At 40.1% G+C, this 15,561-nt stretch overlaps 1 protein-coding gene across 3 annotated transcripts in view; it reads left to right on the top strand.

Annotated features, from left to right (window-relative positions):
- stox1 (storkhead box 1) overlaps positions 1-15,561 on the top strand; it is a 33,632-nt gene that overhangs the window by 13,756 nt on the left and 4,315 nt on the right. Inside the window, exons 1-3 of one of the 3 annotated variants that reach the window (XM_012966786.3) lie at positions 1,940-2,570; positions 11,922-12,074; positions 13,089-15,384. In XM_012966786.3, coding sequence (XP_012822240.2) covers positions 2,531-2,570; positions 11,922-12,074; positions 13,089-15,384 — 2,489 coding nt within the window. In that variant the 5' untranslated portion in view covers positions 1,940-2,530. Of the gene's footprint in view, positions 1-1,939; positions 2,571-5,250; positions 5,616-11,921; positions 12,075-13,088; positions 15,385-15,561 lie in introns of those variants that run through there. The other 2 variants (XM_031905665.1, XM_002936869.5) reach the window with 2 other exon arrangements.

The raw sequence follows: 15,561 nt of genomic DNA, 5'->3' as shown, positions 1-15,561 counted from the left end.
CCATAGGCTGTTTTATAGCAGCTCTTATGGAAACATTCTGATTAACATGGCAGTTAACTGCTGGGTACTGTTGGATTCAGATGTTTTCTATAAAAATAAATCAAGTATTAAAATTTCACTGTATTATTTTTTTTTTCAAGCGTCAGTAATACTAAACCAGTATTGTTTGTTATGTGATTTACCAGTTTTTTGGCAAAGATCTTTACATTTAGAAAGTTGAAAGTTGGGAAAGTCTGAAATTTACTAATACAGGGGCTCTAGTGCTATTATTGAGACTCTGGCACAGCCCTTTTATAATCTTCATTTTCATAATCTACAGTTTTATTGTAAAATAAAAAACAGGTATGTGTGGGATGCATTAAGAGTTTAATCTTTTACTTATTTTACATGGCCTGATCATGTGGTGTTGAAGGCACCCATCATAGCGAAATACTATTTTAGCTAGAAAATGCTTCCCGCCATATATCCTGGTGCATGCAGAGCCAATTCTGGCCAAAATCTGAACGTGTATGGGCAGCTTAAAGGAACAGTAACACCAAAAAATGAAAGTATATAAAAATAATTACGATATTATGTACTGTTGCCCTGTGCTGGTACAGCTGGTGTGTTTGCCTCAGAAAGACTACTATAGTTTATATAAACAAAGCTGCTGTATAGCCATGGGGGCAGCCATTCAAAGGAGAAAAGGCGCAGGCACGCAGCAGATAACAGATAAAGCCCCATTATATTCTACAGAGTTTATATGTTATGTTATATTAACCTGTGCCTTTTTTCCAGGTTGAATGGCTGCCCCCATGGCTACACAGCAGCTTATTTATATAAACTATAGTATTGTTACTTTAGCAAATACACAACTTTACCTGTGCAGGGTAACAGTACATTATATACACTTTCATTTTTGGCGTTACTGTTCCTTTAAGAGTGTGGTATCACAAAAGGGGGTACCATAAAGTATAAGAACACTACACCATGTTACCTTTGTTTTTGCTGTCTACCCTTGAACTATTTTAAGTACTGGTCCACCTTTTGAACTTGAACCAGAGGCACCCTACCAGATGCCACCCCTCTTGCTTACCCCTTTTTTGTGCGGAAGTTGGTCGGGGGGGGGATGTGGGGGAGGGGATGCATCACTAACATTCTGCTAAAAATGGAATTTAGACTTTTAACATAATCGGGAGTACCCTTTTGCCACTCTTGGTAACCTGAGGGGCCTACTTTTTGAGGAAAATTTTTCAACTTTCCTCATGGCAGGAGCACCCCGGGTGCACATATCCTAAGTGGCACCAGGGATCTACTTTCTATAAGGTAAATGGTTCAAGTTGCATATTGTTGGGAAACTTTTTTTTACTTCTCTGCAGAAATGCTCACCCACTAAATGTTGACCGATTTCTGAAGGCATCCCGCCTCAGGAAAGTTTTCCACAACTTCACCTTTTTTCTCACAGGACCAAAATTAAAGTTTGTGACACAAAACACTGCTTTTTAATACAGGTATGGGACCTATTATCCAGAATGCTCGGGACCTGCGGTTTTCCGGATGAGGGATCTTTCCGTAATTTGGATCTCCATAACTTAAGTCTAGCTAAAAAATCATTTAAATATTGAATAAACCCAATAGGATTGTTTTGGCTCCAATAAGGATTAATTATATCTTAGTTGGGATCAAGTACAAGGTACTGTTTTATTACTACAGAGAAAAAGGAAATCATTTTTCAAAAATTTTAATTATTTGATTATAATGAAGTCTATGGGAGACGGTCTTTCCGTTATTTGGAACTTTCTGGATATCGGGTTTCCGGATAACGGATCCTATACCTGTACATTATGCACATTGCTTGAATTGTGTGTGTGTGTCTGGCAATGATACTGCAGTCAGATCAAGCTTATGTGCAGCTGATAAGACACAAGTGCATTAACAGAGTAAAAATATGTGCATAGCATGTGTTACTGTACTTAAACCCTTTCCAGCATTATCAGGTGCACCGTTTGTTATTGGGAATCTCCCCATCCCCCCTGCCTGTTCCTCACAGCCATTTGGTCAGGTTTTTGTCCAACTAGGCAGGAACATATAAACTTCTCTGGGGTGGTAAAGCCACAGGAGGCCAGGCCCCTGCTGTTCACTTCTCATTTGGCATCTTTCATCTAAGCTCGTGAGTGTGGTTTAGAGAGGGAGCTGGGAGATGAAGCTGAAATTCCATGGCATAAATTAGCCTCAAGCATGTGTTTCAAATGAAATTACTACACTTTGGAGCCTTTCCATGTGGTACTGGTAAAAGGTTCCCGCTAAATGTACTGGTCTTGGTCAGGATGCTAAGCTGCATTAAGGAGAGAATTCACAGATGGTTAAACTCAGCGTGCCTGCAGGCTACTTTTATTGCTCTACCTGGTCAAGCTACTGCTTTTGATGTGAGCAAACCTGGATTGGTTCCTGCTAATAATTTCTTCCTACTCTGACAAGATACCCGTGTTCCTTATTAAATTGCTGGCTCACAATTAGGCACCAGTATTGGGTTATCGACGGACCAAGAAACATGCATATATCCTTCCTACTTCAGCGGAGTGATTGCACCGGTAATTGGTTCTGTGGAACAGTTTATTGGATCAGTACAATCTGGCCTTTTTCTTAAATTAATATCTATAATTGAATAGCTCACTATAGTACATACTCTATAAGGCAAACTGGCCAGATTACCCCGTATCTCTGTTATGATTGAACAAATATGAGGTAATCTGGAAAGTTGAGCTTGATTAGGCCCAATGAACAGATTGAAAATGCCACCTGGGTTCTAAATCAATTGCATTGCTCTCCAGTCTGTCTGATTATTTCTTTTCAGGATGAATCAGGCTTTAATTAGTCCACTCATCTATATAGCTTCATTGCAGACTTGCTTATGTGTTTTATTAGGGTGAGGACACATGGAGCTGCTAGTAGCAACTACTTGTCACAGCTAACAAAATAGACAATGCTGATCGTTTACTGATAATTGCCTTTACATGTGTTTTAGCAGAGGCAATTCTTAGTATTGTCTGTGGCTAGGTATTTTCTGGTGTTTAGTCACCGTGACAAGTAGCTGCTAATAAGTAGCTTAAAGGTGCCCATACACGTTAAGATTTACATTCTCACTGGTGGGATGTCATATCGGGGAGATTAGTTGCCCGCGGGCGACTAATCTCACCGTGTGCCACAGCCCTAAGGGCAATGACACAGTGGGCGATTTGTCGTCGCAACTTTTGAAACTATTAGCTACTAGTAGTAGCTACTTTTTATCAGTAAATGATCAGCATTATCTATTTTAGTAGCCACGACAAAAGTAGCTGCTACAAGTAGCTTTGTGTGTCTTCACCCTTAGGGCAGTGGCAGACGGGGAGATTAGTCGCTCCGCAACAAATCTTCATTGCTGCGAGCAACTTATCTCCCCACAGTGCCATCCCATCCAAGAATGTAAATCGCTGGTGGGATGTCATACACGTTGCTACAACTTGCCCAACTTTGTGTGACTAGAGCAAATCGTAGTAACATTTTCAGTTGATCCAGTAACGCTGTTACAGACTTCACCCTGTAGTTGGGAAACTCTAAATAAGGGTTTCACCCAATATCAATGGCTAGCTGGGTAAATTTGATAGTGCTTAAGGTCCCAACGTCATCACATAAAATATCAGACATTATAGAAATCTATTTGCAACATGCATATGGATGTTTTATATAAAACAAATATAGGTGCTTTAATAATAATTAATTTCAAATCATGTCAGAGATGATGAAAGTGGGCTTCAGTGTTCCTTGATGTCCTGATTAAATTGCCCATAATGTTAATAGGGGACTGATGTGAATGATGTATTACCTTTGTAAAGTGCTGCAGAAAGGTGTTAATGCTATATAAATATCATGAAATCTATAAGGGAGAAGACACATGGACCTACTTAGTAGCAGCTACTAAACACCAGAAAATACCCTGCCATAGACAACACTAAGAATTGCCTCTGCTAAAACACACGTAGAGACAATTATCAGTAAATGATCAGCATTGTCAATTTTAGTAGCCATGACAAGTAGCTGCTACTAGTAGCTCTGTGTTAATGTCAGATACAAGTGGAGCACCACCTATGTCAGTGATCTCCTACCAGTGGCTTGTGAGAAACATGTTGTTCACCAACCCCTTGGATGTTTCTCCCAGTGGCCTCAAAAGGTTCTTCTTTTTGAATTCTTGGCTTGGAGGCAAGTTTTGGTTGCATAAAAACCAGGTCCACTAGTCCACTTAGGGGCTACCAAATAGAAATTGACACCCCTTATTGGGCAGCCCCCCCCCAAAACTTTTTTAAGCTTGTGTTGCTCCCCGACTCTTTTTACATTTGAATGTGGCTCATGGGTAAAAAAAGACTGGGGATCTCTGATCTTTGTGATCTTATTGGCCTCAGAAGCAGAACCAGTACTCAGAGATCTCTATTGCTATTGCTTTTGGCGATCTTTAGGGCTCTGGCACATGGGGAGATTAGTCGCCCGCGACAAATCTCCCTTGTCACGGGCGACTAATCTCCCCGAGTTGCCATGACCCGCCATCCCACCGGCGAACATGTAAGTCGCCGGCGGGATGGCACATTCTGCGGCGCGATTTCCCGAAATTTCCCGCGAACATGGAGTTTTGTCGCGGGCGACTAATTTCCCCGTGTGACAGAGCCCTTAGAGTTTGTTTGTGCACAAGCTTTAATCTGTTTTTCATTGTGTGCAGACACAGTACATTCATCAAACTGCTGTTTGCCTTGTATCTGTTAAAGGCAAAGTTTAAAAACTTTGTTTTGGTGGTGGTGGGGGGGGGTAAAAGGTCACAAGATATTTACACCCAGGGCCAGTGTCTGGTGTTTGGATGTTTTTTCGGGCTGCCATTTTATCAGATAGTGATGGGAAAATGGTAGCACATTTATATCCGCTGGAATCTGATAGGGATACATTAGTCACAAATGCAGCTTTTTAAAGGCAATTCTAAAATATCAGTAGGTCTTTAAATAATGGAAATGATGGGTTTTAATATTGCTTTTAACAAATTTTATTCAACCGAAAATACTCTAAAGTGGATTTTGGTGGGATACCCACTCTAAACTGACGTGGAATGAGCATGTTTTACAGCACATTTTCAGATTATACCTGTTAGGTTCATATATATGCCTGTTTTCCTTTGCTTGGGTTTTGCTGTTTTTAGATTCCTTAGAGAAACATGAGTAGCAAATGTTATAGCCAGTCAGGAAGGAAAGGGCCTAATTTGGGCTACAGCTGTTTTCTCATTTACAAAAATGTTAAGCATGTGGTGGTTTGGCCTACGTAGTCTTGTTAGGGCTGCTTGTAGGAGCCATCAGCAAGAATGAATGAATGAATGGAGCTATTGCTGTAATGTTCTTTTGGAGTAAAAGGAAGACCTGTGAATGACTTGTGGGGCTCCATGATATTTAGTCTAGGTTGGTAACCGGAGAACCAGGAATACAAATAGTTTGTGTTTGGCGTGTAGAGTTACATAGACATTATTTTTAAGAAAATCCGTGTTACAAGTATACAGTCCATGTTTCTCTTGACTCCATCGCCATTGCCTGCATCACTTCATAAGAGAATGACCTTACATTTTCAAGGTCAGTTGTAATTTATTGCAAGGAAATGTACAATCATGGGGAGGGGGGGGGGGAATTCACCATCATATGATGGGATCAAGCACAGCCTTCTTAGAGAAATGTTTGTTTTGTCACCACATGTGCGGAAGGAGCCCTTTAACAGCATCTGAAAGATCCATTCTTTAGCCACTTGTTTATAGGGAGCAAAAGAAATGCTCAGTTTCTCGGGCGTGCCTGCGTGTAACATGGCCAATGTCATTTTTTAATTCTTTACAAGAAATTTTGTGAGCATCTAGGTTATAGAATAAAGCCTCATTAGTGGTTTTGTTACCACAGATTTCAAAAATAAAAAAACCACAAGAACTAAATAGCATGACATTGGCATTCAGCAATGTGTATGTACGAATGAGTGCCAAAAGCTACATAACTGGGTGTGCATAACTACTAGCCCTGTCACATGCAGTTAGTGTTTTTGTTTCTGGTTACAAATTGCCTCAGAATAACAAGCCACAGTGGTGGTTTTGTGTTGCACTATTTTAATTAGCGGGTATTAGAGGCATCCAGGGTAAAAGTGGGGATTAAGTTGCCTTTTCTGATCTACAGAAAAATAGCATCAATGTTTTGCTGAAAATCATCTGTTTTGAGCATACAAAGTTTTGAGCCTATGTGGGCCCTTTTTCAAGCCTTGGAATAGGGCCCAGGTAGGCCTGGAATTTTGCCTGTATGCTATTGGACAAAGTAAACATTTTCACTTCGCAACGTAGAAGAAAGTGTATCTGCTGTAATGCACACTTTCCTGTTGCTCCATTGACACGCATGGAGTTGGCTTGCATGAAGCTGCACTGACAGGATATTGGCGAGAAAATGCATGCTTTTGCTTCTACAAGCCAATATCTGGTCAGTGTAGCTACACACAAGCTGATGTTGTGTTGTGATGTTGTGTCAATGGAGCCGTGAGAGCGCATTGCAGTAGATCTGCTTTGCTCTGCCTGCATAAAAAATGCAGATGGAGGAAATTGATGTATCTACTGTATGTGCCCTTGTTCTTAGGCTGATTTCACACGTAGTTTTTGGGCTGTGACACACGGGGTCCCAATAAGGTCCCCATACACATTAAGATTCGCTTGCTTGGTGAGATCGCCAAGCGAGCGGATCTTCACCCGATATCCCCACCTGGGGCAATATCAGTGATATCAGTGGGGCAGGCCCATCGTTTCTGCCCCTACACAGGCCGATAAGCTGCCAAATCGGTCCAAGGGACCGATATCGGCAGCTACAATGGGCCTGTGTATGGGGACCTGATCATTTACTGATAATTGTCTCTACATGTACTTTAGACAAGTAGCTACTGCTAAGTAACTCTGTGTGTCTTTGCCCTTAGGGTAGTAAGGTTGTTGGCAGGTAAACATATTTCTCTTGCTACATATAGAGCTTTCCTCTTGAATGCCTGTGGGCACTATATATGTTTCCCAAAACAAAAAAAGTCAAGTTTGCCACTTGACTGTTGCAACTGTTTTTGGAACAAAATACAGGCCTTCCTAACTCTGTTATCTCTCCTCCCTATATATAATAGCAGCCAGATGGCAACCCTAGAGTAAAGTGGCTGTGCTATTTCTTTAGAACAAAGAGTCTGTGCCCTGATTAATACACCTGAAAGTTTCCTAGTATCCTAGTAACTGCTTTAGATAAAAGCCTTGTGGAAACTTCTGGATAAATGGCCTTTGTTCTGCACAATGGTGGCCATTGCACAAAGGGCTAAACATGCCAAACAGCCCTGCAGTCACAATTGCTTGTCACAGTCATGAACAATATGACTAGTTTTCAGAGGAACCTTTATTACTTACTTACTAAAGTATGTTTTTAAATTTGTAAATAACTTGTGTAGCAGCTTTACAAATCATTTGCTTTTTTTAATACCTTTATTTTCAGAGCAGAATACAGTAATTGTTGCAAGCAGCAAGTCTCTGTCTGGATTAGAGACGCCTATAACACAGGCAGATGCTTAGTCCTCCGTATTTGATAAATATAGATTGAACCAGATAGAAAATGTTTTCAGCTGAGGACTATGGATGTGGTCTGCTACTGACTGAACTGCTTGGGCCCCCCATGTGATGCAGTAGTTTACCTGGGGTTGATTTAGTATACCACTGGGGGGCCACACTGGGCAAAGATTCACTTGTTACATACCTAACTAAACAAGGACATTTCATTCTGATAAATTGATAATTCTTGGGCCAACTGTGTGCTTTTATAGGGAAATGTGAGCAGCAACTTAAAAACTAGGGCTTCATAGGAAGCTAGATGTAAAAGTTTGGGTGACTGAAGCACCAAAAACTGTATATTTTGAAAAAATTATGTCCCTGGCTTCTTGCGCACTAGACTGGTCTCTGTATCATCATTGTTTACTTCCTTATCCTTTCTTATCCTGTTACTTCCCACTAGGGATGCTCCAATTCCAGGATCTGGCCAAACCCTGTATCCTTTGCAAGAGATTCAGATGAATACCGAACTGAATCCGAATCCTAATTTGCATATGCAAATTAGGGCAAGGAAGGGCAAAGTGCGCAGTCAAAAATGATCAACTTCCAAGTTTATGTGACAAAAAATCATGTTATTTTAAGAATTCAGATTCAGTTCTATCAGAGCCATGGAATCTGCCAAATCTGAATCCTGTTGATAAATGCCGAATCCAGGATTTGGTGGACCCCTACTTCACATCTGTCTTTCCAGTTCATCCGCATCTGCATCCCTCCCCTTCATCCCCAGTTGCATCAAAACATTTTCTGCAAAATATTTGTAAACTGTGGGAAGTTGTGATGTAAAGAACATGGTTCCTGCTTTTTTTTAAAAAAACAAAAAACAAAAAAACCCCCCAAAAAACTTTAAATATATTCTATTTTATATTCTTTCACATACAACTGGTTCTCAGAATATTTGGTACCAACATGCTTCAGTGCCTGAGATGGACTTGGGAGTATGCCTGGACTGGTTATATTTATGTTCAGAAAAACAAACCGCATAGCACAAAATTCACTTAGGGGCACATTCATGAAAACGCGAGTTCGAATCCCGAAAAATTTGGCGAAAATACGTTCAGAGCGTTCGTGTCTTAATAAATCTGCCCCTTAGTCTAGGACTCTAGGTATATCTGGATTCCAAGCCTAAGGCAATGGAGAAGGGATAACTGGTTTCTTCCTCACAATTCAGCCAAAGTATTGTACAGGTATGGGATCCCTTATCCGGAAACCCGATATCCAGAAAGCTCTGAATTACGGAAAGCCTGTCTCCCATAGACTCCATTATAAGCAAATAATTCAGATTTTAAAAATTGATTTCCTTTTTCTCTGTAAAAATAAAACAGTGCTTTGTATTTGATCCAAACTAAGATATAATTAATCCTTGCTGGATGCAAAATAATCCTATTGAGTTTAATTAATGTTTTACTGATTTTTTAATAGACTTAAGGTATGAAGATCCAAATTACGGAAAGACCCCTTATCCGGAATACCCTTGGTCCCGGGCATTCTGGATAATGGGTCCAATACCTGTATATGTACTGCTTGTCTGGAGGAAACAAATTCTTAGACATTTGTTGAAAATTGTTTAGGTAACCTTTGTTCCCCGGGGATATTTTCTCTCTTAACCAGCCAGTTGTCAGTAAATCCTTTGTGCTCTGGAGAAGTGACCAGTACACTGTGTATGTATGTGTATATACAGGTCCTTTTCAAAAAATTAGCATATTGTGATAAAGTTCATTATTTTCTGTAATGTACTGATAAACATTAGACTTTCATATATTTTAGATTCATTACACACAACTGAAGTAGTTCAAGCCTTTTCTTGTTTTAATATTGATGATTGTGGCATACAGCTCATGAAAACCCAAAATTCCTATCTCAAAAAATTAGCATATCATGAAAAGGTTCTCTAAACGAGCTATTAACCTAATCATCTGAATCAACAAATTAACTCTAAAAACCTGCAAAAGATTCCTGAGGCTTTTAAAAACTCCCAGCCTGGTTCATTACTCAAAACCGCAATCATGGGTAAGACTGCCGACCTGACTGCTGTCCAGAAGGCCATCATTGACACCCTCAAGCAAGAGGGTAAGACACAAAAAGAAATTTCTGAACAAATAGGCTGTTCCCAGAGTGCTGTATCAAGGCACCTCAGTGGGAAGTCTGTGGGAAGGAAAAAGTGTGGCAGAAAACGCTGCACATCGAGAAGAGGTGACTGGGCCCTGAGGAAGATTGTGGAGAAGGACCGATTCCTGACCTTGGGGGACCTGCGGAAGCTGTGGACTGAGTCTGGAGTAGAAACATCCAGAGCCACCGTGTACAGGCGGTGCAGGAAATGGGCTACAGGTGCTGCATTCCCCAGGTCAAGCCACTTTTGAACCAGAAACAGCGGCAGAAGCGCCTGACCTGGGCTACAGAGAAGCAGCACTGGACTGTTGCTCAGTGGTCCAAAGTATGTCATTCGGAAATCAAGGTGCCAGAGTCTGGAGGAAGACTGGGGAGAGGGAAATGCCAAAATGCCTGAAGTCCAGTGTCAAGTACCCACAGTCAGTGATGGTCTGGGGTGCCATGTCAGCTGCTGGTGTTGGTCTACTGTACTGTGTTTTATCAAGGGCAGGGTCAATGCAGCTAGCTATCAGGAGATTTTGGAGCACTTCATGCTTCCATCTGCTGAAAAGCTTTATGGAGATGAAGATTTCATTTTTCAGCACGACCTGGCACCTGCTCACAGTGCCAAAACCACTGGTAAATGGTTTACTGACCATGGTATTACTGTGCTCAATTGGCCTGCCAACTCTCCTGACCTGAACCCCATAGAGAATCTGTGGGATATTGTGAAGAGAAAGTTGAGAGACACAAGACCCAACACTCTGGATGAGCTTAAGGCCGCTATTGAAGCATCCTGGGCCTCCATAACACCTGAGCAGTGCCACAGGCTGATTGCCTCCATGCCACGCCACATTGAAGCAGTCATTTCTGCAAAAGGATTCCCGACCAAGTATTGAGTGCATAACTGAACATAATTATTTGAAGGTTGACTTTTTTTGTATTAAAAACACTTTTCTTTTATTGGGCGGATGAAATATGCTAATTTTTTGAGATAGGAATTTTGGGTTTTCATGAGCTGTATGCCACAATCATCAATATTAAAACAAGAAAAGGCTTGAACTACTTCAGTTGTGTGTAATGAATCTAAAATATATGAAAGTCTAATGTTTATCAGTACATTACAGAAAATAATGAACTTTATCACAATATGCTAATTTTTTGAAAAGGACCTGTATATATATATATATATATATATATATATATATATATATATATATATATACATTTTAGGTTTACCAGTCATTTATTTAGTGTAAGCTGTGCATTGGGTTTTCTTTTAACATTTAGATCCCTATTGCCACATTTTTCAAGATCTTTAACCAGCTTGCCTATGTTGTTGTTTGTCCTGTCCCCGTTCCACAAAGCATGCATTTTATTCTTCCAGTTGGCTATTACTGAATTCCATGTTCATTCACATTTATGGTCTTAAAATCCCATTCAAACAGATTGTTACAGGTATTCTGTTTGTTTTCTACTAATGCCGAGCTTTTAGGTTTTGAAGGAAAACAAAAATTTTTTTTCTAGCAGATAAAGATTTTTAGAAATTTTCCAGTTTTTCCTTCCTATAATTTTGGGAGCTCAAACCTGTCAAGATCTACTTAGACCAGTGATCCTCAACCAGTGACTTGTGAACAACATGTTGCTCACCAACCCCTTGGTTGTTGCTGTCGGTGAATAAAAACAAGATTTACTACCAAATAAAGCCTCCTGTGAGCTGATAGAGGCACCTAATAGCCAATCTTAGCCCTTATTTGGCACCTCCATGAACTTTTATGATGTTTGTGTTGCTCCCCAAGTCTTTTTACATTTGACTGTGGGTCATGAGAAAGAAAAGTTGGGGACCCCTGACTTAGCCCAATGAACACATCATTATGTGTTTGAATGGAAATAGTTTTTAGAATGCCACTTACTTACGAGAGTGTCTCGTGCAGCACATGTGCCAATCAAAAAAGTAATATTTTCACATTTTGACATTGTCTCTCCACTCTCTGTTTTTGTCTCATTGGATGAAGTGTATATATGCAGGACTGTTTGTTTAGTGTGTGGGTCTTGTTGGGCCCATGTCCTTTCTTGTGCAGGTCTCCTGGTAAAGAGTTAATTTGTAAAGGAATGCAGAGGTTCTTCTCGGTACTTAAATAACTTCTTTCTAATGATGTCGACTCTATAGCTCTTTTGATAACTTTGAGCAATTGCTTTTCAGGTGATGTGTCTCCTGTGCAAATGAATCCCATATCCCAGTCTCATTTTATTCCACTGGCAGAAGTGCTGTGCTGCGCCATTTCCGATATGAACACAACTCAGATTTTAGTGACACAAGAAAGCCTCCTGGAACATCTTAATAAACATTACCGAGGTAAGTGGGCAGTTATTCACTTATTGTGAATTTAAGAGTTTTTCTATAATTTTAAAAAAACTCACATTTTAAAAAAACTTGAATGCTTGCTTATTTGTTAATATGGAAAACTTGTTAGAATAAAGAACTGGAATACCTCAAATTTTTGAGTTAACCATCTCAAGAAAAAAACTTGGAAACCAGGAATTGAAAATATGATTTGACTTAAGTCAACTCCCATTGACTTCTTTATGAACTCGCAAGCTGTTAGCTGCCAAATTTTTCATGTTTTTGCACTTAATAAATACCAAAAATTGGAGCCATAACTTGAATTTTGGGAGTTTTAGCACACAAAAAAAATTGAATCGTGGTGTCACTTTACTGGCCAGTGGGGAGGGGTGAGTAGTGGCAACATGAGGGCAGGTCATTGAGGTAAGGGGGCAGGGAATGGATGGATCAGGGGCTGGGAATTTGCAAAAAGAGGGAGTAGTACGTGGTGGGAGTAGGAATGGTGGGTATAAAAGGTTGGGTCGGATGTCAGAATAGCTCAGGAAGGGGAAAAAATTATGGGTAATTACAAATTTACCAGCAAATATATTGCCAATACATTGGTATTGTATTTTACAGGGTACCATGGGTATTACTGGCTGGGTGGCAACCCTTCAATTAAAGGATAACTAATTAATTATCCTTTGAGCTGTTAAAGAGACTAAAGCAGACCAAATTGCATGATCATCTGACACAGAGTGTGTGTGGGCCATGCTGTTGAGCAGTTGGCCATTCAACTTCATGTGCAGTCATATCAACATTTATTAACCAAAACAAAAAAGGTCAGAGGTTACCTTCACCAGCATGTTTACACTTGTCATTGGCACAGTCCTAATGGCATGACCCGAGCTTTGCTTAGTGATCTAGCTGACTGGCCAACAATTTGGTCATAAAAACAGGTCACAAATTACAAATACCTTTTGGATATGTTTTTATTTAACATATAACAACCTGTATATCTCTGAACCATTGTTTTGTTGTTTTTAGGAATAGCAACCCCATCTCAGGACATTCTGTATAATGCACTTGGGACTCTTATCAGAGAAAGAAAAATCTATCATACTGGAGAGGGGTATTTTATTGTCACACCTCAGACTTATTTTATTACAAGGAAGCCAGCTCTGGACTGTAAATATGCCGCATCTGAAAAGCTGTCCACCTCTCCACCACCCATCACTTATCTTGTCAGCATGGAAAGCTGCGCAGATCTAACCAAAGGTAACATGCCATCAGTGTCACACTGTAGGTCATGCAGTTGCTTTTCTGAGCAATCTCTTCAGAACATACTTGGACAACAGTCAATTAATGAAAGCCAGGTAAAATCGACCAAAAGTGTTAAGGAACAAAAACCCTTGCTTCGAAATCAAGCAACTTCTACTTCCAGGGATCATTACACATGCGAAAAAAATAAGGAACAGGTTGTGTTAAAAGAAAAAGAAAAGTGTGGTAAGAAGTTTGGTATCAGTCTTTTCTGGCGTAATGTTTCTAAAAAGGAAAAGTCAAGGAAAGAATTGGTGACCTTTTCTGCACAATTCCCACCTGAGGAATGGCCAGTGAGGGATGAGGACAATTTGGATAATATTCCACGGGATGTTGAACATGAAATAATTAAACGCATCAACCCAGTTCTTACCGTTGATAACTTAATGAAGCACACCTTGCTCATGCAAAAGGCTGAAGAGCAGAAAAAGTATTTTAGCAAAGGAACATCTACAGATATAATAAAAAACAAGCACAGCTATAACTGTAAGGGAAGTAGTAGGAAAAAAAGTGGCAAGATGTCCAAATATCACAAAAAAATTCAGTCTGGTAAAGAGAAATGTAAGAAGGACACTGTTGCTCCAAGGGCTTTGCCACATGAAGAGAAGGACATCAATAGACTGTCTCTTGATCAGTCCGATGCTACAGATGATGTAATGGCGGTTGACAGGCATTGTTTTGTAAGTGCAGAACTTGTTCAACATGATACGGTCTACAAAAAACAAATTAGCAATCCATTTGATGGCATACCATACAGAGAGAGTTCCAACGTGAATGGACACAAGTCATTAAAAGAAATTAAGAGATCTCGTTCTGGGAAGCAAAGAAGGTGTGTACCAAGGTCAAGATCCTTGGACTGTACAGAAAGAAAGGCTGCAGACAATCATGTTGAGCATATAAATTCAGAGAGACACATTGCTGCTTATAGTAATGAACCATATCATGAACAATTCCATTCTGTTCTTTCTGACAAAGATGACTTGAGGGAATATCCACCCAGCTACCCACAGAGTAGCACACTGCGCATTGATGACAAATTTAAACCTGCCAAAGAAGAAAATTCTGCCAGTGTCCTTTATAGTGAAGATAGAGCCTATATTTGTGATGATTTCCAAAAAAAGCTGTTTGTTCACTTAGAGGCTAGCGCAGAACATGAGGTAGTAAAGTCACATTCTGTCTACAAAGGTACATCAATGAACAGTGCAAAACCAAACCACTGTAAAAGTGAAATGAACTTAAATCTTATTGGGAGAACTCATTATGGGATGTCTGAAGACAGTGGGGCACGGAAAGTCTGTAATTATTCAAACAGTGGCCTAAAAGAATCAGATATGTCAAAATATATCTCAGAGACTGGAGGATTTGCTAAAGACAATAAAGCTTTGTGCCAAAGGACTGTAGAAATTGATGATGCTCACAGGTATTTATACCTTGAAGATGACACTAAAGACAAAACAGAAATCTGTCCAGTTCTTGAATCCCATCTCCAAAAAAACTTGGATGCTGTCAACTGGAATGACCTTGTGGATGAAAACAAAAATGGCACTGGTAATTCTCAGTCCCAGTGGCACCCTAAAATGACCTTTGCACCTCAGTTTGGCTCTTCTATAGACAACGACCAAGAAACCTACAGTCCTTCTCTTTTTTCCTTAGATGGTTCCCATGAATGTCATAAACAGACTTTGCACACAGGTCAGCCATTACCAGACTATATCCATGGTCACCTGGAAGTAGAACCTGAAACTGCTGACTGCATAAATCCCTTAGAACATGTCGATGGCAGCATATTTGATTACTGTAACTCTAGTGAGGCAAACTCTGTGGCCGAGACTTTACACATGTCCATTAATGGAAACGATGAGAAGCACATTGCCAATTCAGGACAGCAGTCCGGGGAAATGAGGACGTGCTTTGAACACAAACTGACATTATTTCATTCAAAAATGAACCCATCAGAAACAGGCCACCATGAAAAGAATGAAAATCACAGCACAACTGGGGACAGTGGAATTGAATCGCCACGGTAAGGGGTTTTAAGAGTTATTTACACGTGATTTCAAGTTATACATTTAAGGTTGTACACCAGCTCTATCCGGTGAATATATAGCAACTTAGAAGAGTGTGTGGGTAATGCCACAGGCTGCAAGGGTTATCTGTAATCCACATTCACTTTATAACGTTAGTATAAACTGCTCAATGG

Source organism: Xenopus tropicalis, chromosome 7 (assembly GCF_000004195.4).
Source record: "Xenopus tropicalis strain Nigerian chromosome 7, UCB_Xtro_10.0, whole genome shotgun sequence".
Taxonomy (NCBI): Eukaryota; Metazoa; Chordata; class Amphibia; order Anura; family Pipidae; genus Xenopus; species Xenopus tropicalis.
Note: the sequence above shows the minus strand (reverse complement) of the source record. Positions and strands in the feature narration are given on the sequence as shown.